This window comes from Pristis pectinata, chromosome 1 (assembly GCF_009764475.1).
Source record: "Pristis pectinata isolate sPriPec2 chromosome 1, sPriPec2.1.pri, whole genome shotgun sequence".
Taxonomy (NCBI): Eukaryota; Metazoa; Chordata; class Chondrichthyes; order Rhinopristiformes; family Pristidae; genus Pristis; species Pristis pectinata.
This window is the reverse complement of record NC_067405.1, coordinates 48,529,239-48,550,949: the sequence shown is the minus strand read 5'-3', so window position 1 is coordinate 48,550,949 and position 21,711 is coordinate 48,529,239. Positions and strand designations below refer to the sequence as shown.

General features: G+C 38.3%; 1 protein-coding gene across 1 annotated transcript in view; it reads left to right on the top strand.

Moving 5' to 3' along the window:
- ttn.1 (titin, tandem duplicate 1) overlaps window positions 1–18,985 on the top strand; it is a 337,974-nt gene extending 318,989 nt beyond the window's left edge. Inside the window, 23 exon segments of the mRNA XM_052029783.1 lie at window positions 1–2,064; window positions 2,159–2,461; window positions 2,566–2,871; window positions 2,973–3,263; window positions 3,375–3,674; window positions 3,774–4,079; window positions 4,166–4,471; window positions 4,731–5,012; window positions 5,116–5,709; window positions 5,823–6,110; window positions 6,225–6,524; window positions 6,850–7,152; window positions 7,822–8,124; window positions 8,504–9,088; window positions 9,192–9,497; window positions 9,610–9,909; window positions 10,003–10,578; window positions 10,686–10,991; window positions 11,080–11,673; window positions 11,979–17,854; window positions 17,934–18,087; window positions 18,308–18,583; window positions 18,687–18,985. Of these exon segments, the coding sequence (XP_051885743.1) occupies window positions 1–2,064; window positions 2,159–2,461; window positions 2,566–2,871; window positions 2,973–3,263; window positions 3,375–3,674; window positions 3,774–4,079; window positions 4,166–4,471; window positions 4,731–5,012; window positions 5,116–5,709; window positions 5,823–6,110; window positions 6,225–6,524; window positions 6,850–7,152; window positions 7,822–8,124; window positions 8,504–9,088; window positions 9,192–9,497; window positions 9,610–9,909; window positions 10,003–10,578; window positions 10,686–10,991; window positions 11,080–11,673; window positions 11,979–17,854; window positions 17,934–18,087; window positions 18,308–18,583; window positions 18,687–18,985 (15,218 nt within the window).
- Window positions 18,986–21,711: the final 2,726 nt, after the last annotated feature.

Sequence of the window (21,711 nt, the reverse complement as noted above, 5' to 3'; positions counted from 1 at the left end):
CTGTGCCTGATGCACCTGGTACACCAGAATCAACTAATGTTTCTGGAGAAACTATTACTCTTACTTGGTCAAGACCAAAATCAGATGGAGGGAATGAAATTATGCATTACATCCTGGAACGGCGTGAGAAGAAGAGTCTGCGTTGGGTCAAAGTTTCCAGCAAAAGACCAATTACTGAAAACCGATTCAAAGTGACTAACCTCACAGAAGGGAATGAATATGAATTCCGTGTCATGGCTGAAAATAATGCTGGGGTCGGTCCAGCAAGTGATATTTCTAGACTTATTAAGTGCAGAGAACCAGTAAACCCACCAGGCGCACCTACCATTGTTAGAGTCACGGATACAACAAAGACATCTGTAAGTTTGGAATGGACTCGGCCTGTCTTTGACGGAGGCATGGAAATAATTGGCTACACAATTGAAATGTGCAAAGCCAGTCTTGGAGATTGGCAGAAGGTTAACATAGAAGCATGCGTCAATACCAAGTACACAGTTACTGAATTGGAAGCTGGTGAAGAGTACAAATTCCGTGTCTTTGCTATTAATGGTGCAGGAAAAGGAGAAAGCTGTGAAATTTCTGCTCCAGTACTAGCTACAGATAGGTTAACAGCACCAGAAATTGAGACTGATGCCAGTTTCAAACAAATTCATATTGTTCGAGCTGGCTCTACAGTTCAACTACACGTTGCCTTCCAAGGTAGGCCAGTTCCTGTTGCCACTTGGAAAAAAGCAGATTCATCCATTGGAGTACATGTTCACATTAATACCACAGACACGAGCAGCACATTAACAATAGAGGATTGCAATAGATATGATGCTGGAAAATATACTCTTACTGTGGAAAACAGCAATGGTAGCAAGTCTATTACTTTCACCGTTAAAGTACAAGACACTCCAGGTCCACCAGGACCAATTACATTCAAAGATGTCACTCGAGGTGCAATTACGTTGATGTGGGATGCTCCCATTCATGATGGAGGGTCACGTATCCATCATTATGTAATTGAGAAGCGTGAAGCCAGTAGGCGCAGCTGGCAAGAAATCAGCAGCAAGTGCACCCGACAGATCTTCAGAGCACAAGAACTTGCAGGAGTGCCATACTTCTTCCGGGTCATGGCAGAAAATGAATATGGCCTTGGTGTACCATATGAAATGACAGAGCCTATAGTAGCCACTGAGGAGCCAGCACCACCGAAGAGACTGGATATTGTCGATACAGGCAGAACCTCTGCAATCTTGGCTTGGATGAAACCAGAGCATGATGGTGGCAGTCAAATTATTGGTTATAAAGTGGAGATGAAACAAAAAGGTTCAGATCACTGGGTTGAAGGTGGTCAAACCAAACTCCTTACACTTCAAATTGATGGACTTGTTGAAAATACAGAGTATGAATTCCGTGTCAGAGCTAAAAATAATGCTGGTTACAGTGAACCAAGGGAGGCATTTTCATCTGTTATTATTAAAGAACCACAGATAGAGCCTAAAGCAGACTTATCTTTAATCACCAATCAAACAATCACCTGCAAATCAGGAAGTACCTTTACTATAGATGTACCTATAAGTGGACGTCCGGCACCTAAGGTAACGTGGAAGCTTGAGGAGATGAGACTAAAGGAAACTGATAGAGTCAGTATCCTCACAACAAAAGAGAGAACTACATTGACTGTGAAGGACTCTATGAGAGGTGACTCAGGGAAATATTACCTAACACTTGAAAACACGGCAGGAGTCCAGACCTTTTCTGTAACTGTCAATGTTATTGGTCGACCAGGTCCAGTTACTGGACCTTTGAGTATCTCATCTGTTTCTGCAGATTCATGTGTATTGTCATGGGCAGAGCCTGAAGATGATGGTGGTACTGATATCACCAACTATATTGTGGAAAAACGTGAATCTGGTACCACAGCATGGCAGCTCATCAACTCCAGTGTAAAACGAACCCAAATTAAAGTTACGCATTTGACAAAGTATATGGAATACACTTTCCGAGTCTGTGCAGAAAACAGATTTGGTGTCAGCAAGCCATTGGAATCAAAACCTGTGGTTGCTGAACATCCATTTGGTAAGTCAAAAATTATAACTATTTATTTGTTAAGGCGTACTGAACAATGAAACTAGAGAAAACTTACTAATTGTATTCTTTCTATGTACTGTAGTTCCACCAAGCCCTCCAACCAGGCCAGTCGTGAATTTTGTATCTGCTAATGCCATGTCTATCCAATGGGAAGACCCATATCATGATGGTGGCAGCAAAGTTACTGGCTACTGGATTGAAAAGAAAGAACGTAACAGCATTCTCTGGGTGAAAGAAAATAAAATACCATGTATTGATTGCCATTACAAAATATCTACTCTAGTGGAAGGCTTGGAATACCAGTTTAGAGTTTATGCAATGAATGCAGCTGGCTTGAGTAAAGCAAGTGAAGCTTCCAGATTAGTAATGGCTCAGAATCCTGTTGGTAAGCTCAAAAGTATAAGAAAAGAGATAACATAATTTATATATTTGCAAATAGTTTCAGATTTCAATTGAACTTTAACTTTACTTTTGTTTAAATATATAAAGATCCTCCAGGTCAACCAGAAGTAACAGATGTTAATAGGTCTTCAGTTTCGCTAAAATGGACTGTACCAATCCATGATGGTGGAAGTAAGATTGTTGGATACATCGTGGAACGCAAGCCTTATAACGAAACAGGTGATGGCCGCTGGCTGAAGTGCAACTACACCTCTATCTCTGATACCTTCTACACTGTTACAGGACTAAGTGAATCGGAGGCTTATGAATTCCGTGTTTTAGCCAAGAATGCAAGTGGAGTAATTAGTACACCATCTGAATCTACTGGACCAGTCACATGCAAAGATGAATATGGTATGGTGGTGTCAAATATATAGCATATATCTATCAATTTCCTGATAAAGCAAAAACATCTTTCTCAAAAATTATTCATTGCTTTTTATTCTTATTTACAGTACCACCTAAAGCTGAACTGGACAGTAGGTTACTTGGAGAAATTATTACCATAAGAGCGGGATCAGACTTGGTGCTTGATGCTTTCATTGGTGGGAAACCCGATCCTCAAGTCTATTGGTCTAAAGGAAGCAAAGAACTGGAACTTTGTGAGAAGATATCTCTACAGTACACTAACAAGCGTGCTGTTGCCATTATCAAGTTCTGTGACAGAAATGACACTGGAAAATATACGCTAACTGTGAAAAATCCAAGCGGAGCTAAGACTGTGTCTGTAAATGTTAAAGTGCTAGGTATGTTTTCTGTTATAAAATAAAGATGTATTTTTTGAAATATATTAAAGTAACAAGGTACAACATTAGCAATATATGCATCCTAATTTTCATGTTTCAAACTCTATCTAGATTCACCAGGACCCTGCGATGGTTCACTTAGCATCAGCAGATTAACTGAAGAGAAGTGCACTTTGTCATGGAATATGCCAAAGGAAGATGGTGGAGCAGAGATTACACACTATATTGTAGAGAGACGCGAGACGAGCAGACTTAACTGGGTAATAGTTGAAGCCGAGTGCATGGCTCTTTCCACTGTTGTTACAAGACTTATAAAGAACAATGAATACATTTTTAGAGTGAGAGCTGTTAATAAGTTTGGACCTGGTGTGCCATTAGAGTCTGAACCAGTCGTGGCCAGAAAATCATACAGTAAGTACTATGTGATGATTCTTTTTACATTTTCAAAGAATTATTACTCTTGGTAATGTAGTAGCAAAACCATTATTGAAATCAATTTGTTTTAAACAGCCATTCCATCACCACCTGGTGAACCAGAGGTTGTTACAGTTGGAAAAGAACACATCATTATCCAGTGGTTGAAACCTGAAACTGATGGTGGAGCAGAAATTAGTAATTATCTTGTGGATAAACGTGAAAAACGAAGTGTACGTTGGACTCGAGTCAATAAGGACTTTACTATTTATGATACTAGACTCAAGATAACAAATCTAATGGAGGGTTGTGAATACCAGTTCCGTGTTACAGCAGTAAATGCAGCTGGTAACAGTGAGCCAAGTGAATCGTCACAATACATCCTGTGCAAAGAACCCACATGTAAGTGTTGTGTTTTTATTTAGTTTCTTATAATTGTAAGTCTTTACAAATAATTATGAACATAATCTATTTAAATTATATTGTAGATACACCTGGAGTACCTTCAGCACCAAGAGTTGTCGATACAACCAAACACAGTATCAGCTTAGCATGGACAAAACCCATGTATGATGGTGGTTCTGATATTATTGGATATGTACTCGAAATGAAAGAGGAAAGTATGGAACAGTGGTATAGAGCACATTCTACAGACTACATAAGAAATACGGAGTATACCATTACAGGTCTTACCACCAGCAAGAAGTACTATTTCAGAGTTGCTTCTGCCAATATTAATGGAATGAGTGAATACAGTGAGTCATCTGCTGTAATTGAAGCAGTAGAAAGAATAGGTAAGTGGCATTTTAGAGGCAATTCATATTGCCTTGTGATTATTCATATTTTTCTGACAGAATGCCTTTAATATTGGAATAAAATATGCATAGCTGGTACATGTGCTTATTTATAACTAGAAGGGAATCAAAACTGAGTTTACTGACTCCTAAGAAAGATTTTATTCAATGAAAGTTTTGAATAACATCTTGAAGATTTTATTGTTGGAAGATTGCAAGTTGTTTTTCATCTCTATTTCATTTCATTTTATTTTTCTAGAAATGCCAGACCTTGAACTTGCAGATGATCTCAAAAAGACGGTCACTGTTAGAGCTGGTGGCTCACTCCGCTTAATGGTATCAGTGTCGGGTCGACCTACTCCAGTGTTAACCTGGAGTAAACCAGGCATTGACCTCTACAGTCATGGTTTTATTGATACAACAGATTCTTACACATTGCTTGTAATTGACAAGGTGAATCGCTATGATGCAGGCAAATACACCATTGAGGCTGAAAATCCTTCAGGCAAGAAGTCAGCTGCTATAGTTGTCAAAGTATATGGTATGTAAAACAAGATATTTTCAGTCTTTTATTTCATTATCGTCTTTTCCAAGATTATTTAAAAAACAGCACAAGTTTTCAAAAATTACTTCTCTATTCTCAGATACGCCTGGCCCACCTGGTGCTGTTAAAGTGAAGGAAGTCTCAAGAGATTCTGTAGTCATCACATGGGATGTTCCAATGATTGATGGTGGAGCACCAGTCAACAATTACATAATTGAGAGACGGGAAGCTGCTATGAGAGCATTCAAGACCGTGACAACTAAATGCAGCAAGACAATTTATAGAATAACTGGACTTGCTGAGGGTACAATGTATTATTTCAGAGTCTCACCTGAAAATATCTATGGCATCGGTGAGCCTTGTGAAACCGCTGATGCAGTACTTGTTTCAGAAGTTCCAATGGTCCCACAGAAATTGGATGTAATTGATGTCACAAAATCCACAGTCACACTGGCCTGGGAAAAACCACTGCATGATGGAGGCAGCAGACTGACTGGTTATGTCATTGAAGCATGCAAAGCTGGCACAGAAAGGTGGATGAAAGTTGCAACTCTAAAAAACACAGTATTTGAGCATACTATAATCTCTCTGAATGAGTCTGAACAGTATCTGTTCAGAGTAAGGGCCCAGAATGACAAAGGTGTCAGTGAACCAAGAGAGACTGTCACTGCTGTCATTGTGCAAGATCAAAGGGGTAGGTTTAAACTGAATTTTGTTATTTATGTATTAAGAATTTATATGAAATATATTGTGAATGCAACAATGATTTTACAAGAATTAGTCTTATTCTTGTATCTCTTCCAACAGTGATACCAAAGATTGATTTGGCAGGCATACCTCAAAGGACTGTCACTGTACGTGCTGGTAGGCCTATTGAATTGTCTATTCCAATTAGTGGACGTCCACCTCCTGGTGCATCATGGTACTTTGAAGGTACTAAACTGAAAGAAAGTGATCGAACCAAAATAGAAAGATTAGCCAAGGTAATCAACCTTACTGTGCGTGAAACTACCATAGATGATACTGGTGACTACATGCTTGAACTAAAAAATGTTGCCGGAACAACCACCGAATCCATCAAAGTGATCATTCTTGGTAAGTTTTTTCTTTCAAATTCTATTTAAAAGTATTACAAATACGGTGATGAACTGCCCGTGGTAGTACAATGATTTTTTTGAGTCTTGGATAAATGTATTAATTAATTTACAGATAAACCAGGACCACCTAGCGGCTCAATTAAAATTGATGAAGTTGATGCCACCGCTGTCACCATCAGTTGGGAACCACCAGAGAAAGATGGTGGTGCCACCATCAGTGGTTATGTTGTGGAACAACGTGATGCTCATCGACCAGGATGGCTACCAGTGTCTGAATCTGTTACCAGGAATACATTCAAGTTTACTAGATTAACTGAAGGCACCGAATATGTATTCCGTGTTGCTGCCACAAACCGTTTTGGTATTGGATCATTCTTACAGTCTAGCATTGTGGAATGCAAGAGTGCCATTAGTAAGTGCAAAATTGGAGTATTTTACCGATAATTAGAGATATTAAAATATGGATTATTTTTTGTAAAGATCAATTATAATACCCTTCCATTAACTTTTATAATAGATAACAATTTCAGAAATAAACCAATATCAATGTCTACAATATCAATGTTTACGATATTAGACAAATAGTTTGAGGAGAATATACTTTTTCCTAAACAATAGAACCATTAGAGTTCTTAGAATCACTAATGTTTAATGATACTTTTAAAAAATATTTTTATAACCATTTCTTTATGAATCATAACATTTTTATACAAAGCACATTTCTCTTTTCTCTGCAGATGTGCCTGACCCCACTGGTACTCCACATGTATTTGATTTCTCTCGTGATGGTATGACAATTACCTGGGAACCACCAATTGAAGATGGTGGTTCACCAATACTTGGTTACATCATTGAACGCAAAGAGCTAAGAGCTGATCGATGGGTGAGAGTCAACAAAGTGCTTGTGACAATGACAAGGTACCGTTCCACTGGTCTTATAGAAGGATTGGAATATGAACATCGCGTGACAGCTGTGAATGCCAGAGGGGCTAGCAAACCAAGCAGAGCTTCCAAATCTGCAGTTGCCATGGACCCAATAGGTAACGTCTTCATTTAAATGTTAGTTTCTAAATATGAAAATCTATTAGTTAAACTTTTTATTCATGATTATAATTGATCCTCTTGCATTCTGCTTCTCAAATATTAACAATTTCTTATAGATAATAGTTATGGAGAACGTTTAAATAAACTGCTTTCTTTTCTGGTGCCAAAACGGATGTGTAACTTTAGAAATGCTGCATTTTCCACCATGGTAGGAAGGTTTCTTTAATATGTTGGGAATAATGCCTGGAACCACATTGCCTCAAAAAACTGCACCTCTCTGGTAAACTTGTTTGGGGTCATAAAAGTGTCAGATGATATTTGTTTGCATTGCCAGTAAGCACTACAATCTGTTTGACTGTGGAGAACCTCAGACCATATTCACAAACCATCTCCACATACACCTTCATTAGAGTTATTAAATAGCAGTCAAGAAACTGATCCCTACCTGATTTTCTCCTCACTAGCCAAAAAGAGCTGAACCTGCATGCGTGGCCAGTTGTAAGCGCAAGTTAAATCAACTAACACAAACCATGGACCAAACCTTGACTTTCAGTTGCCTCAGTTGTACACTATTTGAATTAACTGAGCATCACTTGTAAATGTATTTTAATTATACTAAATTACATTAAAATTTGTAATGCTAATTTCATTTACTATTTCTGTAGATCCACCTGGCAAACCACAGAATCCAAGAGTTACAGACACAACTAGAACATCAATATCTGTTGCTTGGAGTCCACCGGAAGAGGAGGGTGGTTCCAAGGTCACAGGCTACCTTATTGAGATGCAGAAGGTTGATCAATATGAATGGACTAAGTGCAACACAACGCCAACAAAGATCTGTGAATACACCCTGACTCACATGCCACAGGGTGCTGAGTATAGGTTCCGTGTTAAAGCAGTTAATGCCGGTGGTCCTGGTGAGCCAGCTGATGTTCCAGGAACTGTTAAAGTGACTGAAATGCTCGGTGAGAAATGTTTAAGTTGTTATGTTTTATGACCAGCCAAGTCTGTTGAATTATACAGGAATTCAATTATACAGGGGAATTCACAGCCATCCATTAATGTGAAAAACCTCCATCTTTTGTTGCAATTGATTCAGTCTGATCTCTGTTAGACCATTAGCAAATCATTAAGCTCTCATTAATGAAAGTGGAGTTGGGGCCAGTAAATTTACAGCCAAATTTGCATGCTAATTAAGCTAGGTACAATTTTTACCTGGAACCCATGTTGAATTTTGGTGTTGTTATCTTTTGTTCTTTGGTATAGGTAAACTTAGCTAGTGGGTAACATTCCTATATTATTTGCTTACTTTTTAAAATAAAACTTGATTATTTTTTCTTACAGAGTATCCTGATTATGAGCTTGAGCATCAATATCTTGAAGGCCTGATTGTAAGACAAGGTGGAGCCATCAAACTAACAGTGCCCATTAAAGGCAAACCTATTCCTATCTGCAAATGGACAAAGGAAGGCCGCGATATCAGTATGCGTGCAATGATTGCAACTTCTGAGACCCACACTGAACTTGTGATAAAGGAATCAGTCAGAGAAGATTCAGGCACATACGACCTTGTTCTTGAAAATAAATGTGGCAAAAAGACAGTATACATTAAGGTGAAAGTGATCGGCAATCCTGATCCCCCACAAGGTCCACTTGAATTTGATGATATTCAGGCTCGTTCTGTCAGAGTAAGTTGGAGACCAACGGCTGATGATGGTGGATCTGATATCATTGGGTATATTGTTGAGAGACGTGAAGTATCCAAAACTGCCTGGTACACTGTTGATTCTAGAGTAAAGGACACTTCCATTGTTGTCAGAGGCTTGAAAGAAAATATGGAATACCACTTCCGTGTTTCTGCTGAAAACCAATTTGGTATTAGCAAATCTCTGAAATCAGAAGAGCCAGTTGTACCAAAAACACCACTGAGTAAGTATAATATTATTCATAGTAAGCTTAAGTAAATGATGTATTATCTTTTGAATTTATTTAATTTTTGCACGTGATTGTTAATTCACTACTGTTAATCTAGATCCACCAGAGCCTCCAAGCAATCCTCCAGAAATACTGGATGTCACCAAGAGTTCAGTCACCCTTTGCTGGTCAAGACCAAAGGATGATGGTGGATCACGTGTTACTGGGTATTTTATCGATCGCAAAGAATCTACTACAGATAAGTGGGTGCGACAAAACAAGACTCACATTACCACAACAATGTACACTGTTTCTGGGCTTGTTCCAGATGCTGAATATCAGTTCCGTATTTTGGCACAGAACGACATTGGTCTTGGTGATCCAAGCCCACCATCTGATGTTGTACAATGCAAGGATCCTTTTGGTATGTTTCATTTGATCTACATTAATACAGTACATGAATGTACAATTTAAAAAGGTGTGATTTCAAATATGACACAATTACCAGATTTTAATGAGTAAATAAATTTCCACAGATAAACCAAGCCAACCTGGAGAGATTACGATAATTTCTGTCACGAAAGATAGCATCACCATTGAGTGGGACCGTCCAGAATGTGATGGTGGCAAGGAAGTTATTGGTTATTGGGTTGAGTATCGCCAATCTGGTGATAGTGCTTGGAAAAAGTGCTGTAAGGAACGAATAAAAGACAGACAGTTTACACAAGGTGGTCTTCTGGAAGCCACAGAATATGAATTCAGAGTCTTTGCGGAGAATGAGACGGGAATCAGCCGACCTCGTAGAACTGTTATGGCAATCAAGACTAAATTGACTTGTGTGTATTTTCTTTTCTTTTAATTTAAATAACATAATTTTTATGTTGTTATAAATTACTCTAGCTCATTTGTTTCCTCTTCTTCGTCAACAGCTGGAGAAGAACCAAGTGTTAAACAAGAAATTTCAGAAGTTGTTGCCAAGCTAGGTGAACCAGCCCAACTGACTTGCCAGATCATTGGTAGACCACTTCCAGAAATTAAGTGGTACCATTTTGGAAAGGAATTGCAACAAAGCCGCAAGTACAAAATGAGTTCAGACGGCCGTAATCATTCAATCACCATTTTAACAGATGATCAAGATGATGAAGGTTCGTATACCTGCAAGGCTACTAATGATGCTGGTGAAACAGAGATCAGTGGCAATGTATTGCTGGAGGCTGCTCCACAATTCCATCCTGGATTCCCACTAAAAGAGGTGTATGTCGTAAGCGTCGGTACAAGTCTTCGCATCCATGTTGTATACATTGGTCGTCCAGTGCCTGCTATTCGCTGGTTCCACGAAAAGAAACTCTTGTCAGATTCAGATAATGTTTCAATAGAAAACACAGAGCATTACACTCACCTTGTAGTGAGAAATATTCATCGAAAGAACCATGCTGGAAAATACAAAGTGCAGCTCAGCAATTCATTTGGAACAATTGATGCAACATTTAATGTAGAAATCCAAGGTAATCATATTCAATAGTGTATATGCGTATGATTAGTTTTATTATAATTAATACTAAGTGTTTAGCATGAAAATAAAACATCTAATACTAGCTATGTTTCTGTTCAGATAAGCCAGATATGCCAGAAGGACCAATAGAAATTGATGCTTTGCTGAAAAATTCTGCAGTAATCAGTTGGAAGCCACCACTTGATGACGGAGGTGCTATAATTACCAACTACATTGTAGAAAAACGTGAAGCCAAGGAAGGTGAACAATGGCATCTGGTATCCTCTGCTATTGCTGGCACATCTTGTAGAATTGCAAACCTCATTGACAATGCTGGCTACTACTTCCGTGTGTCTGCTCAAAATCAGTTTGGTGTCAGTAAACCATTGGAAGTTTCCTCTGTTGTCATCATCAAGAGTCCATATGGTAAGTGTCTACATAAAATAAGTTGTTCCTTGTCTAATAACATGTTATATTCTGAATTGTAATATATTTCACTTACTTCTACCTGCAGAGAAGCCAGGGAATCCATCCAAACCTGTTATAGCTGCTGTCACAAAGGATTCTTGTGTGGTTTCATGGAAACCGCCTGCCAGTGATGGTGGTGCAAAGATCAGAAACTATTACCTTGAAAAACGAGAGAAAAAGCAGAATAAATGGATTGCTGTAACATCTGATGAAATACATGAAACAGCTTACACGGTGAAAGGCCTCATTGAAGGTTTGGAGTACGAGTTCCGTGTTAAATGCGAAAACCTTGGCGGTGAAAGTGACTGGAGTGAATTGTCTGATACTGTTATTCCAATGTCTGATGTACCTATCAAGGCACCACAGTTTAAAGAAGAAATACGCAATTTAAGTGTGAAATATAAGAGCAATGCTACTTTCGTTTGCAAAGTTACGGGTAATCCCAAACCTGTTGTGAAATGGTTTAAACAAGGAAAGGAAATTGAACCTGATGGTGAAAAGATAAAGATCCAGGAATTTAAGGGAGGCTACCATCAACTAGTAATTTCTGGTGTCACAGGAGAAGATGCAACTGTATATCAAGTCAGAGCGATCAACCAAGGAGGTTCCATTTCATCAACAGTATCTTTAGATGTTGACGGTATGTATCATACAGAACTTATGTAAACATTGTGTAATATTTCTGAATACATCTAGGATGTAATTAGTCTAAGGAGTTGTCCAAAATGAGTATTGTGAATGGGCAACTCATTTTAAAGCTGTCTGATTTTGTTTTTCATCATTTTTTCCATCGAAGTTAATTGGGAAAGATATCATAGTGGGCTGTCAATTCACTACTCCTAGTTTTGCACAGTTGTCCAAGACTAATTTCAACCACATTAAGTTCACAGTTTTACATTCACTTGCTGCCTTTCAGTATTTACATTTAAAATTTCTTTTTTTTAGTTCCTGCCAAGATTCAATTACCCAAACATCTGGAAGGCATGGGTGCTGTTCATGCTCTCCGCGGTGAAGTTGTAAGCATTAAGATTCCTTTCAGTGGAAGACCTGATCCTGTAATTACATGGCAGAAAGGACAAGATCTCATTGATAATAATGGTCATTATCAAGTAATTGTGACTAGATCTTTTACATCTCTGGTGTTCCCTAATGGAGTTGACATAAAAGATGCTGGTTTCTATGTTGTGTGTGCCAAGAACAGGTTTGGCATAGATCAAAAAACAGTTGAACTGGATGTAGCAGATGTACCTGACATGCCAAGAGGACTTAAAGTCAGTGACATTACCCGCGATTCTGTTGTTTTAACATGGAATCCTCCAGCTAATGATGGTGGAAGTAAAGTAATTAACTACATTATTGAGAAATGTGCAACAACAGCAGAGATGTGGATACGTGTAGCACAGTCACGTGATACACATTACACTGTCGTAAATCTCTTTGGCAAGACTAGCTACCAGTTCCGTGTGATTGCTGAAAACAAGTTTGGACAGAGCCAGCCATCAGAGCCAACTGATCCAATAGTCACAAAAGAAGATAAGACCAGAGTTCTGAACTATGATGAAGAGGTTGATGAATCAATGACAATTACTAAAGGCAAAGCCAATCATTCTACTATTAAAGAACTTCATACTCGCTACACATTTGCTGAAGAGCTGGGACGTGGACAGTTTAGTATTGTTCACCGTTGTATTGAAAACACCAGCAAGAAAACATACATGGCAAAGTTTGTGAAAATAAAAGGTGCTGATCAGGTGCTGGTGAAGAAAGAGATTGACATTCTTAATATTGCTAGACACAGGAATATCCTTTGGCTACATGAATCTTTTGAGAGCCTTGAAGAATTAGTTATGATCTTTGAGTTCATTTCAGGTCTTGACATCTTTGAGCGCATTAATACAACTAACTTTGAGCTAACTGAAAGGGAAGTTATCATCTACACTCGTCAAATTTGTGAAGCATTGGAATTTCTACACAGTCAGAATGTAGGGCATTTTGATATCAAACCAGAGAATATAATCTACACCACAAGGAAGAGCTCTTTTGTTAAGATTATTGAACTTGGACAGGCCAGACCACTCACACCAGGTGACAACATTAGAATCCAGTTCACTGCTTCAGAGTATGCAGCACCTGAACTACATCAGCATGATGTGGTTAATGCAGCTACAGACATGTGGTCAGTAGGTACACTCGTGTATGTACTACTTAGCGGTCTTAATCCATTTATCGCTGAAACAAACCAACAAGTTATTGATAATGTTATTAGAGCAGAGTACAGTTTTGAGGATGAAGCTTTCAAGGACATCACAACAGAAGCTCTCGACTTCATTGATCGCCTGCTAGTCAAAGAAAGGAAGGCTCGGATGACAGCTGCTGATGCACTTGAACATCCATGGCTGAAACAGAAGACAGAAAAAATGAGCACCAAAGTAATTAAGACTTTGAGACACAGAAGGTACTATCAGACCCTCATAAAGAAGGAACTGAACTTTGTCATTTCTGTTGCTCGAATTTCTTCTGGTGGAGCTGTTAGAGCCCAAAGGGGAGTTACAGTTGCTAAAGTTAAGATAGCTCCAATTGAAATTGGTCCACTTGCTGGACAGATTATGCATGCTTCTGCTGAAGAAGGCGGTCATGTTAAATATTCCTGCAGAATAGAAAATTACGATCAATCTACTGAAGTCACTTGGTACTTTGGTGTCAGGCAACTTGAGTCCAGTGAGAAGTATGAAATTACCTATCAGGATGGTTTGGCAACTATGTATGTTAAAGACATAAACAAAACGGATGATGGTACTTACAGGTGCAAAGTAGTAAATGACTATGGTGAAGATAGTTCCTATGCTGAACTGTTTGTGAGTGGCGTAAGAGAAATCCGTGACTTCTTCATGCAACGTAAGGTAAAGAGAGTAAAACGTAAAGTGGATGCTATGAGGCTCCTTGAAAGGCCACCAGAATTTACTTTGCCTTTGTACAACCGAACTGCATATATTGGAGAAGATGTCAGATTTGGTGTTACTATAACTGTTCACCCTGAACCAAGAGTAACTTGGTTGAAATCTGGACAAAAGATTAAGCCTGGAGAAGATGAGGCAAAATATACTTTTATATCTGATAAAGGCCTCTATCAACTGATCATTCACAACTTAACAACTGACGATGATGCTGAATACACAGTACAAGCTCGCAATAGATATGGTGATGATAGCTGCAAAGCCAAACTAACTGTGGTACCTCATCCACCTGCAGCAGACAGCACTTTGAGACCGATGTTTAAACGTTTGTTTGCAAATGCAGAATGTATGGAAGGCCAGAGCATTCGTTTTGAATGTAGAGTTTCTGGCACACCAACGCCTGTTCTGAAATGGGAGAAAGATGGACAGGCTTTGGCATTAGGTCCAAATATTGAAATTGTACATGAGGGTCTGGACTACTTTGTTTTGCATGTCAGGGATACTTTACCAGAGGACTCTGGCATTTACAGAGTCACTGCTACCAACAGTGCTGGATCTGCAAGTTGCCAAGCTTATCTAAAAGTTGCACGCATGACCTATGTCAAACGTCAATATAAGAGTGAGGAGGAACGGCAGCAACACGTTCAGAAACAAATTGACAAAACAATCAGAATGGCAGAAATACTTGCAGATGTTGAAGCTGTTCCATTAACAGCAGTAGCAAAGCAAGCTCTGCAAGAAGCTGCAATAATGTACAAACCAGCTGTCAGTACCAAGAATGTAAAAGGTGAATATGAAATTTCAGAGGTTGTAAAGAAAAAAGAAGAAAAGGAACTTCGGATGCCTTATGATATTCCAGAACCTCGTGTTCATGCAGCAAGTGCAACTGAAGAAAATCAAGATATCAAACAGTTTGTGCCATTGTCAGACATGAAATGGTATAGGAAATTACGAGATCAATATGAAATGCCAGCACCATTAGAAAGAATTGTAACAAAACGACCAAAACGAATTCGTCTTTCAAGATGGGAGCAGTTTTATGTAATGCCATTGCCACGCTTTACTGATCAGTATAAACCCAAATGGCGAATTCCAAAAATGTCGCAAGATGATCTGGAAACAGTTAGACCAGCTCGAAGACGAACCCCATCTCCTGAGTATGAGGTTTATTACAGACCAAGAAGACGATCACTTGGTGATATGACTGATGATGAATTACTTCTACCTGTTGATGACTATCTCTCAATGAAGAGAATAGAAGACGAAAGACTACGTCTTGAGGAAGAGCTTGAACTAGGATTTTCTGCGTCACCTCCAAGCCGTAGCCCTCCTCGTTTTGAATTATTAGCCCTTCAGCAAAAGTCTCAACAGACACAATTAGCTGCAGCACAAGAGGAAAAATATGCCAGCTACCAAAAATATCACATCCCTTCCAAATATGAAGCTGGCCCAAGTTTTATAGACCTCAGGCAACGACATGACAAAGTTGTTTATAAACCCCCAAAGCAAAGACAAAGAATGATGGAAGACAAGGAAGATGAAGAGCTTCTTCGATCAGTTGCTACAGCCCAGAGATTGTCTGCCTATCAAAAAGAACTTGAGTACATGGAACATGAGGAAAAAGAAAGGATCAAAAGTAGACGACAAAGACAGATATTTGTAACAAAATCAGAAGAAGAAGAACAACAACAACAAGCCATCGAGGTTAAGGAATATGTCCGTAGAGAATCCCCATCTGTCTCAAGGCTTCTTAGGAGGAGGAGATCACTTTCCCCAACTTACATTGAATTGATGCGACCTGTTTCTGAACTGATCAAATCTCGACCACGTCCTACAGAACCTGAAAGTGAAGGTTTAGAAAGACGATCACCTACACCCGAGAGAACCCGCCCTCGTTCACCCAGTCCGGTGTCTCGAGAGAGCTCACTTTCTCGCTTTGAAAGGACTGCTAGATTTGACATCTTTTCACGATATGAGTCAATGAAAACTGCTCTAAAATCTCAAAGGACTTCAGAAGGGAAATATGAAGTTATTACTCAAGAGCCTTTCAGCCTTGACCATGGTCCACGTATAACTTTGAGAATGCGTTCTCACCGCATCCCATGTGGTCAAAATACAAGATTTACTTTAAATATTCTGTGCAAGCCAAAAGCTGAAGTTAGGTGGTACCACAATGGTAAAGAAATTCAAGAGGGTGACAAGTATCGTTTTACCGATATGACTGGTGTCCTGACACTGGAAATTCGGGATTGCCAAGTTGAAGATAGTGGAACCTATCGTGTTGTTTGTTCCAATTACAAAGGAGAGACCTCTGACTATGCAACATTGGATATTACAGGAGGTGACTACTTTACCTACTTGTCTCGCCGTAAAGATGAGGAAGCACCAAAATCACTTGTACCTGAGCTGACAAGAACTGATTTTTACCAAATGTCTACAATTAGAAAAACTGCAGAACTTGAAGAAATAAAAGAAACTAAAACAAAAGAATCAGAAACAACAGAATCAATCAGCTCTGCACTCTATGCTTCAAAGGAAAAGGCAGTTCATACATCTATGAGAACTCTCCCTGCCAAAATACTAACAAAACCACAATCAGTCACAGTAGCAGAGGGAGAGTCTGTTAGATTTTCCTGTGGCATTGATGGTGAGCCAACACCCACTGTGACGTGGATGCATGCTGGAAGAATAATTACTTCTTCTAAACGTTCACTTATTGTTACAACACAATTTAAATCTACCTTTACAATTACATCAGTTCAAGTATCTGATGAAGGAAGCTATACAGTAGTAGTAGAAAATTCTGAAGGAAAACAAGAAGCACACTTTACTCTGACTATCCGAAAAGCTGGAGCAAAGGAACTGGATGTTGTAGCACATCCAATGGTAAAGTCCCCTGAACCTCGTACAAAGTCTTCAGAGGCAAAGAAAGTCAAGAGAGTCAAATCGCCAGAACTAGTCTCTTCCCCTCCAAGAGTTAAGTCTCCACCAACTCTCAGAACACCTTCAGCAGAACGAGTGGAGATTCCTGCAAGTGCTCCACCTAAGATTTCTCAAGGTTTGAAAGCTGAAGTTTCTGAAGATGGTTCTGTAAAACTGACATGTGCAGTTGAAAGCACAGTTCTGAATGTGAAAGAATTGGCTTGGTTTAAGGATGGATGTAAAATAAGAGAAAACAGTCACTACAAATTGAAATATGCTGCTAATGGTGTCTACACCTTAAGTATCCATGGAATTAATGAAACTGACGAAGGAGAATACACTTGTGAAATCACTGGTGAAGGAGGTGTTTCTAAAACAACCTTTTCCTTTGTTGGTCAAGTATTCAAAAACATTGTCAACAAAGTGACCAAGTTAGCTGAATCAAAGGCAGCTACTCAGAAAAAAGCTGTAGCTAAATCACATGAAAAATCAGAGGTAGTTCAGGAACAAATTGTGAAAAAGGAAATTAAAACATCATACACAGAGATTACAGCCACACGTGTACAAATTACAGCAATTGATGGTCAAAAGGCCACACTTAAGGCCAACATACCAAATGCTTCCAGTGTGAAATGGATTGTGAATGGTGTTGAGCTTGCCAATTCAGAAGACTATCGATATGGCGTATCTGGAAGTGACTACACTTTAACTATCAAAACCATCGGTTTCAAAGATGAAGGCACAATCACCTGTGAAGCAAAAACTGAACATGGAATAGTTAAATGTCAATTTGATTTAACCATTAAGCAAAAAGAATCAAATGCCCCAAAGTTCATTATGCAGCCCAAATCCCAAAATGTCAATGAAGGACAAAATGTGACATTTACTTGTGAAATATCAGGAGATCCTTCTCCAGAAGTTGAATGGCTAAAAGACAACCAACCTGTAAGTAATAAATTAACTTAATGTTTATGTTCATTAATCTAGTTATCCAAATAATCATTTGACTTATTCTATATTTCAGATTATAGTCTCAAGAAATATAAAAATGAGTCGTTTGAAAAACATGTACACATTAGAGATTAAGTGTGCAACAGTTTCTGACAGTGGAAAATATACAGCAACAGCAAAGAATTTCCATGGACAGTGTTCTGCAACAGCCTCTTTGATTGTACTTGGTATGTTATTGCCTTGATTTAATTATTGCATCTGATATTATGTAATTTGGATTTTCTGTGTAACTGATTTACTTTGACATTTTATCGAAAATTCTTTAATACAATGCAGAACAAAGTTTCACTTGTAAATTTATAATTTAAAATTTAAACTAGATGCATGTAATTTCATGGTTTTCTTTGATCTATTATCATATGATGCGTGATACATTGTGTTCTACAGCTCTCCTTGAAGAACCTTCAAAAATGATAGTTATAGAAACTGGTGCTACTGCCTCTGCTAGCATTCAGGAACGTTTCTCTTCCAAGACAATGCAAATGACCAAACAAGAGGCCAGCAGTAGCATGACCGAAGTTAAGTTTGCCAGTATGTCTTCAAGCAATATGTCATCTTTTAAAGAATCAAGAATATCATCGAGCTCAAGCTCTTTTATGGAGCATTCTAGTATGAGTCAATTGGAAGCAAGTGCTGGCAGAATGATTAGCGGTAGTATTAAAGGTGATATTATTACTAAAACACTAAGAGATTTTTTTTCTATTAATTACATCCAATATGCTGGACAGAATCACAAATTACCTTTTGTTTCTTCTTGTTTAAACAGGGTCTTCTCCTAAAATTGAAGCTTTACCATCAGATATTACAATTGAGAAAGGCAAGGTTTTAACAGTGGCCTGTGCCTTCTCAGGTGAACCCCTGCCTCAAGTAAAATGGTCACGTGGAGGAAGACCTCTTTCTGATGAGGCAGAAGGTGGCAGATTCCACATTGAAACAACGGATGATCTAACTACACTCATTATTACAGGTGTCCAAGAAAATGATGCAGGACGCTACACTTTAAGACTCTCAAATGAATTTGGATCAGATTCTGCCACTGTAAATATTAAAGTTAGATCAATTTAAAGATTTGAATCTGACAACTCACGTTGTAAGCTAAAATTGAAAATTAATAGATATCGTAATTATTATGAACTTGAATCACTGAATTGTATATATTATTTTAATTTTTTTACCTGACTTGACATCATGCATTTATACCAAACTAGACAATTTCTGAACAAATGGTAGATTGTGCAGTATAGAATTATTGCACATTTGATTTAGGAATTTTTAACCATTTTCTGTGACATGTACATACTGTATATAGCCGGTTTAAACGGTTATGCAAGTTTTGTACCTTGTGTTTCATGAAATTTTCATTGCAACTTTTGAAACTGATAGTTGGCAGGGGAAAGTTTGAATAGGACGATTACCTTGCTTAACTTGAAACTAAAATTTGTGCCTCAACACAACGTTGATGTCTAAGAATACCTCAGCAGGTGGAGAGGCTCCCTGCTGAAGACAACCTACAAGTTTGTGGAATTAGAAGGCTAGCCTTGTGATGCTATTTGCAAATACCCTCCTGTGAATAACATCACAATACTTTAGCCTATCAACCGACTATGTCATTTCACTGTTTTACACAGACAAGATGATGAATTATGAATACAAAGTATAAGCGGCCATTACTTTGTATAACCATATTTCAAATGCACTGTTTCTAGCATAGTGACTTCTTGGATAGTATTAATGATAAATGCATCAACCTGGCCATACCCTCAGTTCAGCAAACTATGCCAAGTACTCCTATGTAGAAGTAGTGCCAACTCAAGGAGGTTCAGATTTTCCATGGAGTGCACTGGTTTTGTGTGGTAATCATAGAATTGTATTTAATGTTATTTGTTCTTAGGGCATACGCAACAGAAACTAGCCACATTGAAAATTATACTTTGTGCTCCAACATTTTAATGCCCAATGCAATAACTTTATTTAGAAGTAGTGTTTATTTTATTTTATTGAGCCTCCTTGAGAATTAGAAAAGTAAAATTGGATTTGATTGTGAAATAAAGCATGTTTTCTGCACCGATAAACATCGTCTTTTTTTGTACATCGCTCAACTGCAATCAATTATTGTGACACAAAATATGCTGAATAGTTTATCCATTTAGTAACATCACAAAGGTATACTAAGTAAGTCACAAACCTTTAAGTGCACATAAATTTTAAAAATGTAAACATGAAAATTTCTGAATTTTTAAGGATGTTGCTGGGACTTGCATAATTTTGTAAAAAAAAATCTTTTTTTTTAACATTGCATTATTAATCACGATTTTAATTCCAGTTATGAATAATAATGAAATATCAGTAATTTTGAATGATTCAAAGGAAATTGCTTTGCCAGAATCAGACCAGATATCATTTTATTGAATGGCAGAACAGGCTTGAGAGGCCAAATGATGTAATCCTATTCCTATCTCCTATGCTCATGTGTTCTTGTGTACCTCCCTAATTTCCTCTTGCATAACATAGCTTGTTTAGCTATTTCAGACTGGGTTACAATTAACCACATCAGTGGCTCTGAAGTTAGATATCATGATGTTTAACTTTTAAGACCATAGACATAGGAGCAGAATTAGGCAATTTGGCCCATCACAAGTTTGCTCCACCATTCAATCATGGCTGATTTTTTTTCCTCTCAACCCCATTCTCCTGCCTTCTCCCCATAACCTTTGACAACCTTACTAATCAAGAACCTATCAACCTTTGCTTTAAATATACCTAATGACTTGGACTCCACAGCTGTCTGTAGCAATGAATTCCACAGATTCACCACCCTCTGGCTAAAGAAATTCCTCATCTTTGCTTTAAAGGGATGTCCTTTTATGCTGAGGCTGTGCCCTCTGGTCCTAAACTCTCCCACCACTGGAAACATCCTCTCCAATGTCCACTCCATCCAGGCCTTTCAATGTTCAGTAAGTTCAATGAGATCACCCCTCATCCTTCTAAACTCCACACGTACAGGCCCAGAGCCATCAAACGCTTCGACCAATGCCTTATAAAGCCTCAGCATTACATCCTTGCTTTTAGATTCTAGTCGTGAAATGAATGCCAACCTTGCATTTGCCTTTTAAATGGTCCAGCAAGGATGGTTAAGAAAGGGTAACAAATGATGTGCAGCAGCACTCAAAGCCAAAATAATCAATTTAAAACATTGATGTGCAGGTACAACAATCAATTGGGACAGGAAACGATATGTTGGCTTCTGTATTTAGAGAGTTTGACAACAAAAGTAAAGACGGCTTGATTCATTTCTAAAGCTCTGCTGAGAATATTGTGTCTCACATCCCACCTCAGGAAAGACATATTAGTAATAGAAGGAATACAACAAAAGTTCACCAGATTAATTCCTGTGATAATGATCTTATTCCATGAAGCGAGATTAAGTAAACTGTGTCTTAAATTTAGATGAATGGGGCATGCTATCATTAAAACATACAAAATTATCAAGATTATCTAAAATTCCTTGCTGCCTGCCTTTGTATAATCACATTCTCAAATCTATCTTGAATCCAAAGTAGATGACTTTTTCCACATAGTTTTGGCCACTCCATTGATATTCAATGTCCCTTGACAACTTTATGTTACTTTTTACACTACTTTGTGTGATCCAGATTTCAAACAACTCTTACTCTTCTCATTGATACTTAGCTTTCGTATTTGTTTGGGGACACCATTGGTCACAATCTTCAACATGAGATACAGGAAAAGGAGTGGATCATGTGTAACCTTGAACCTGCTCTATCTTGTGT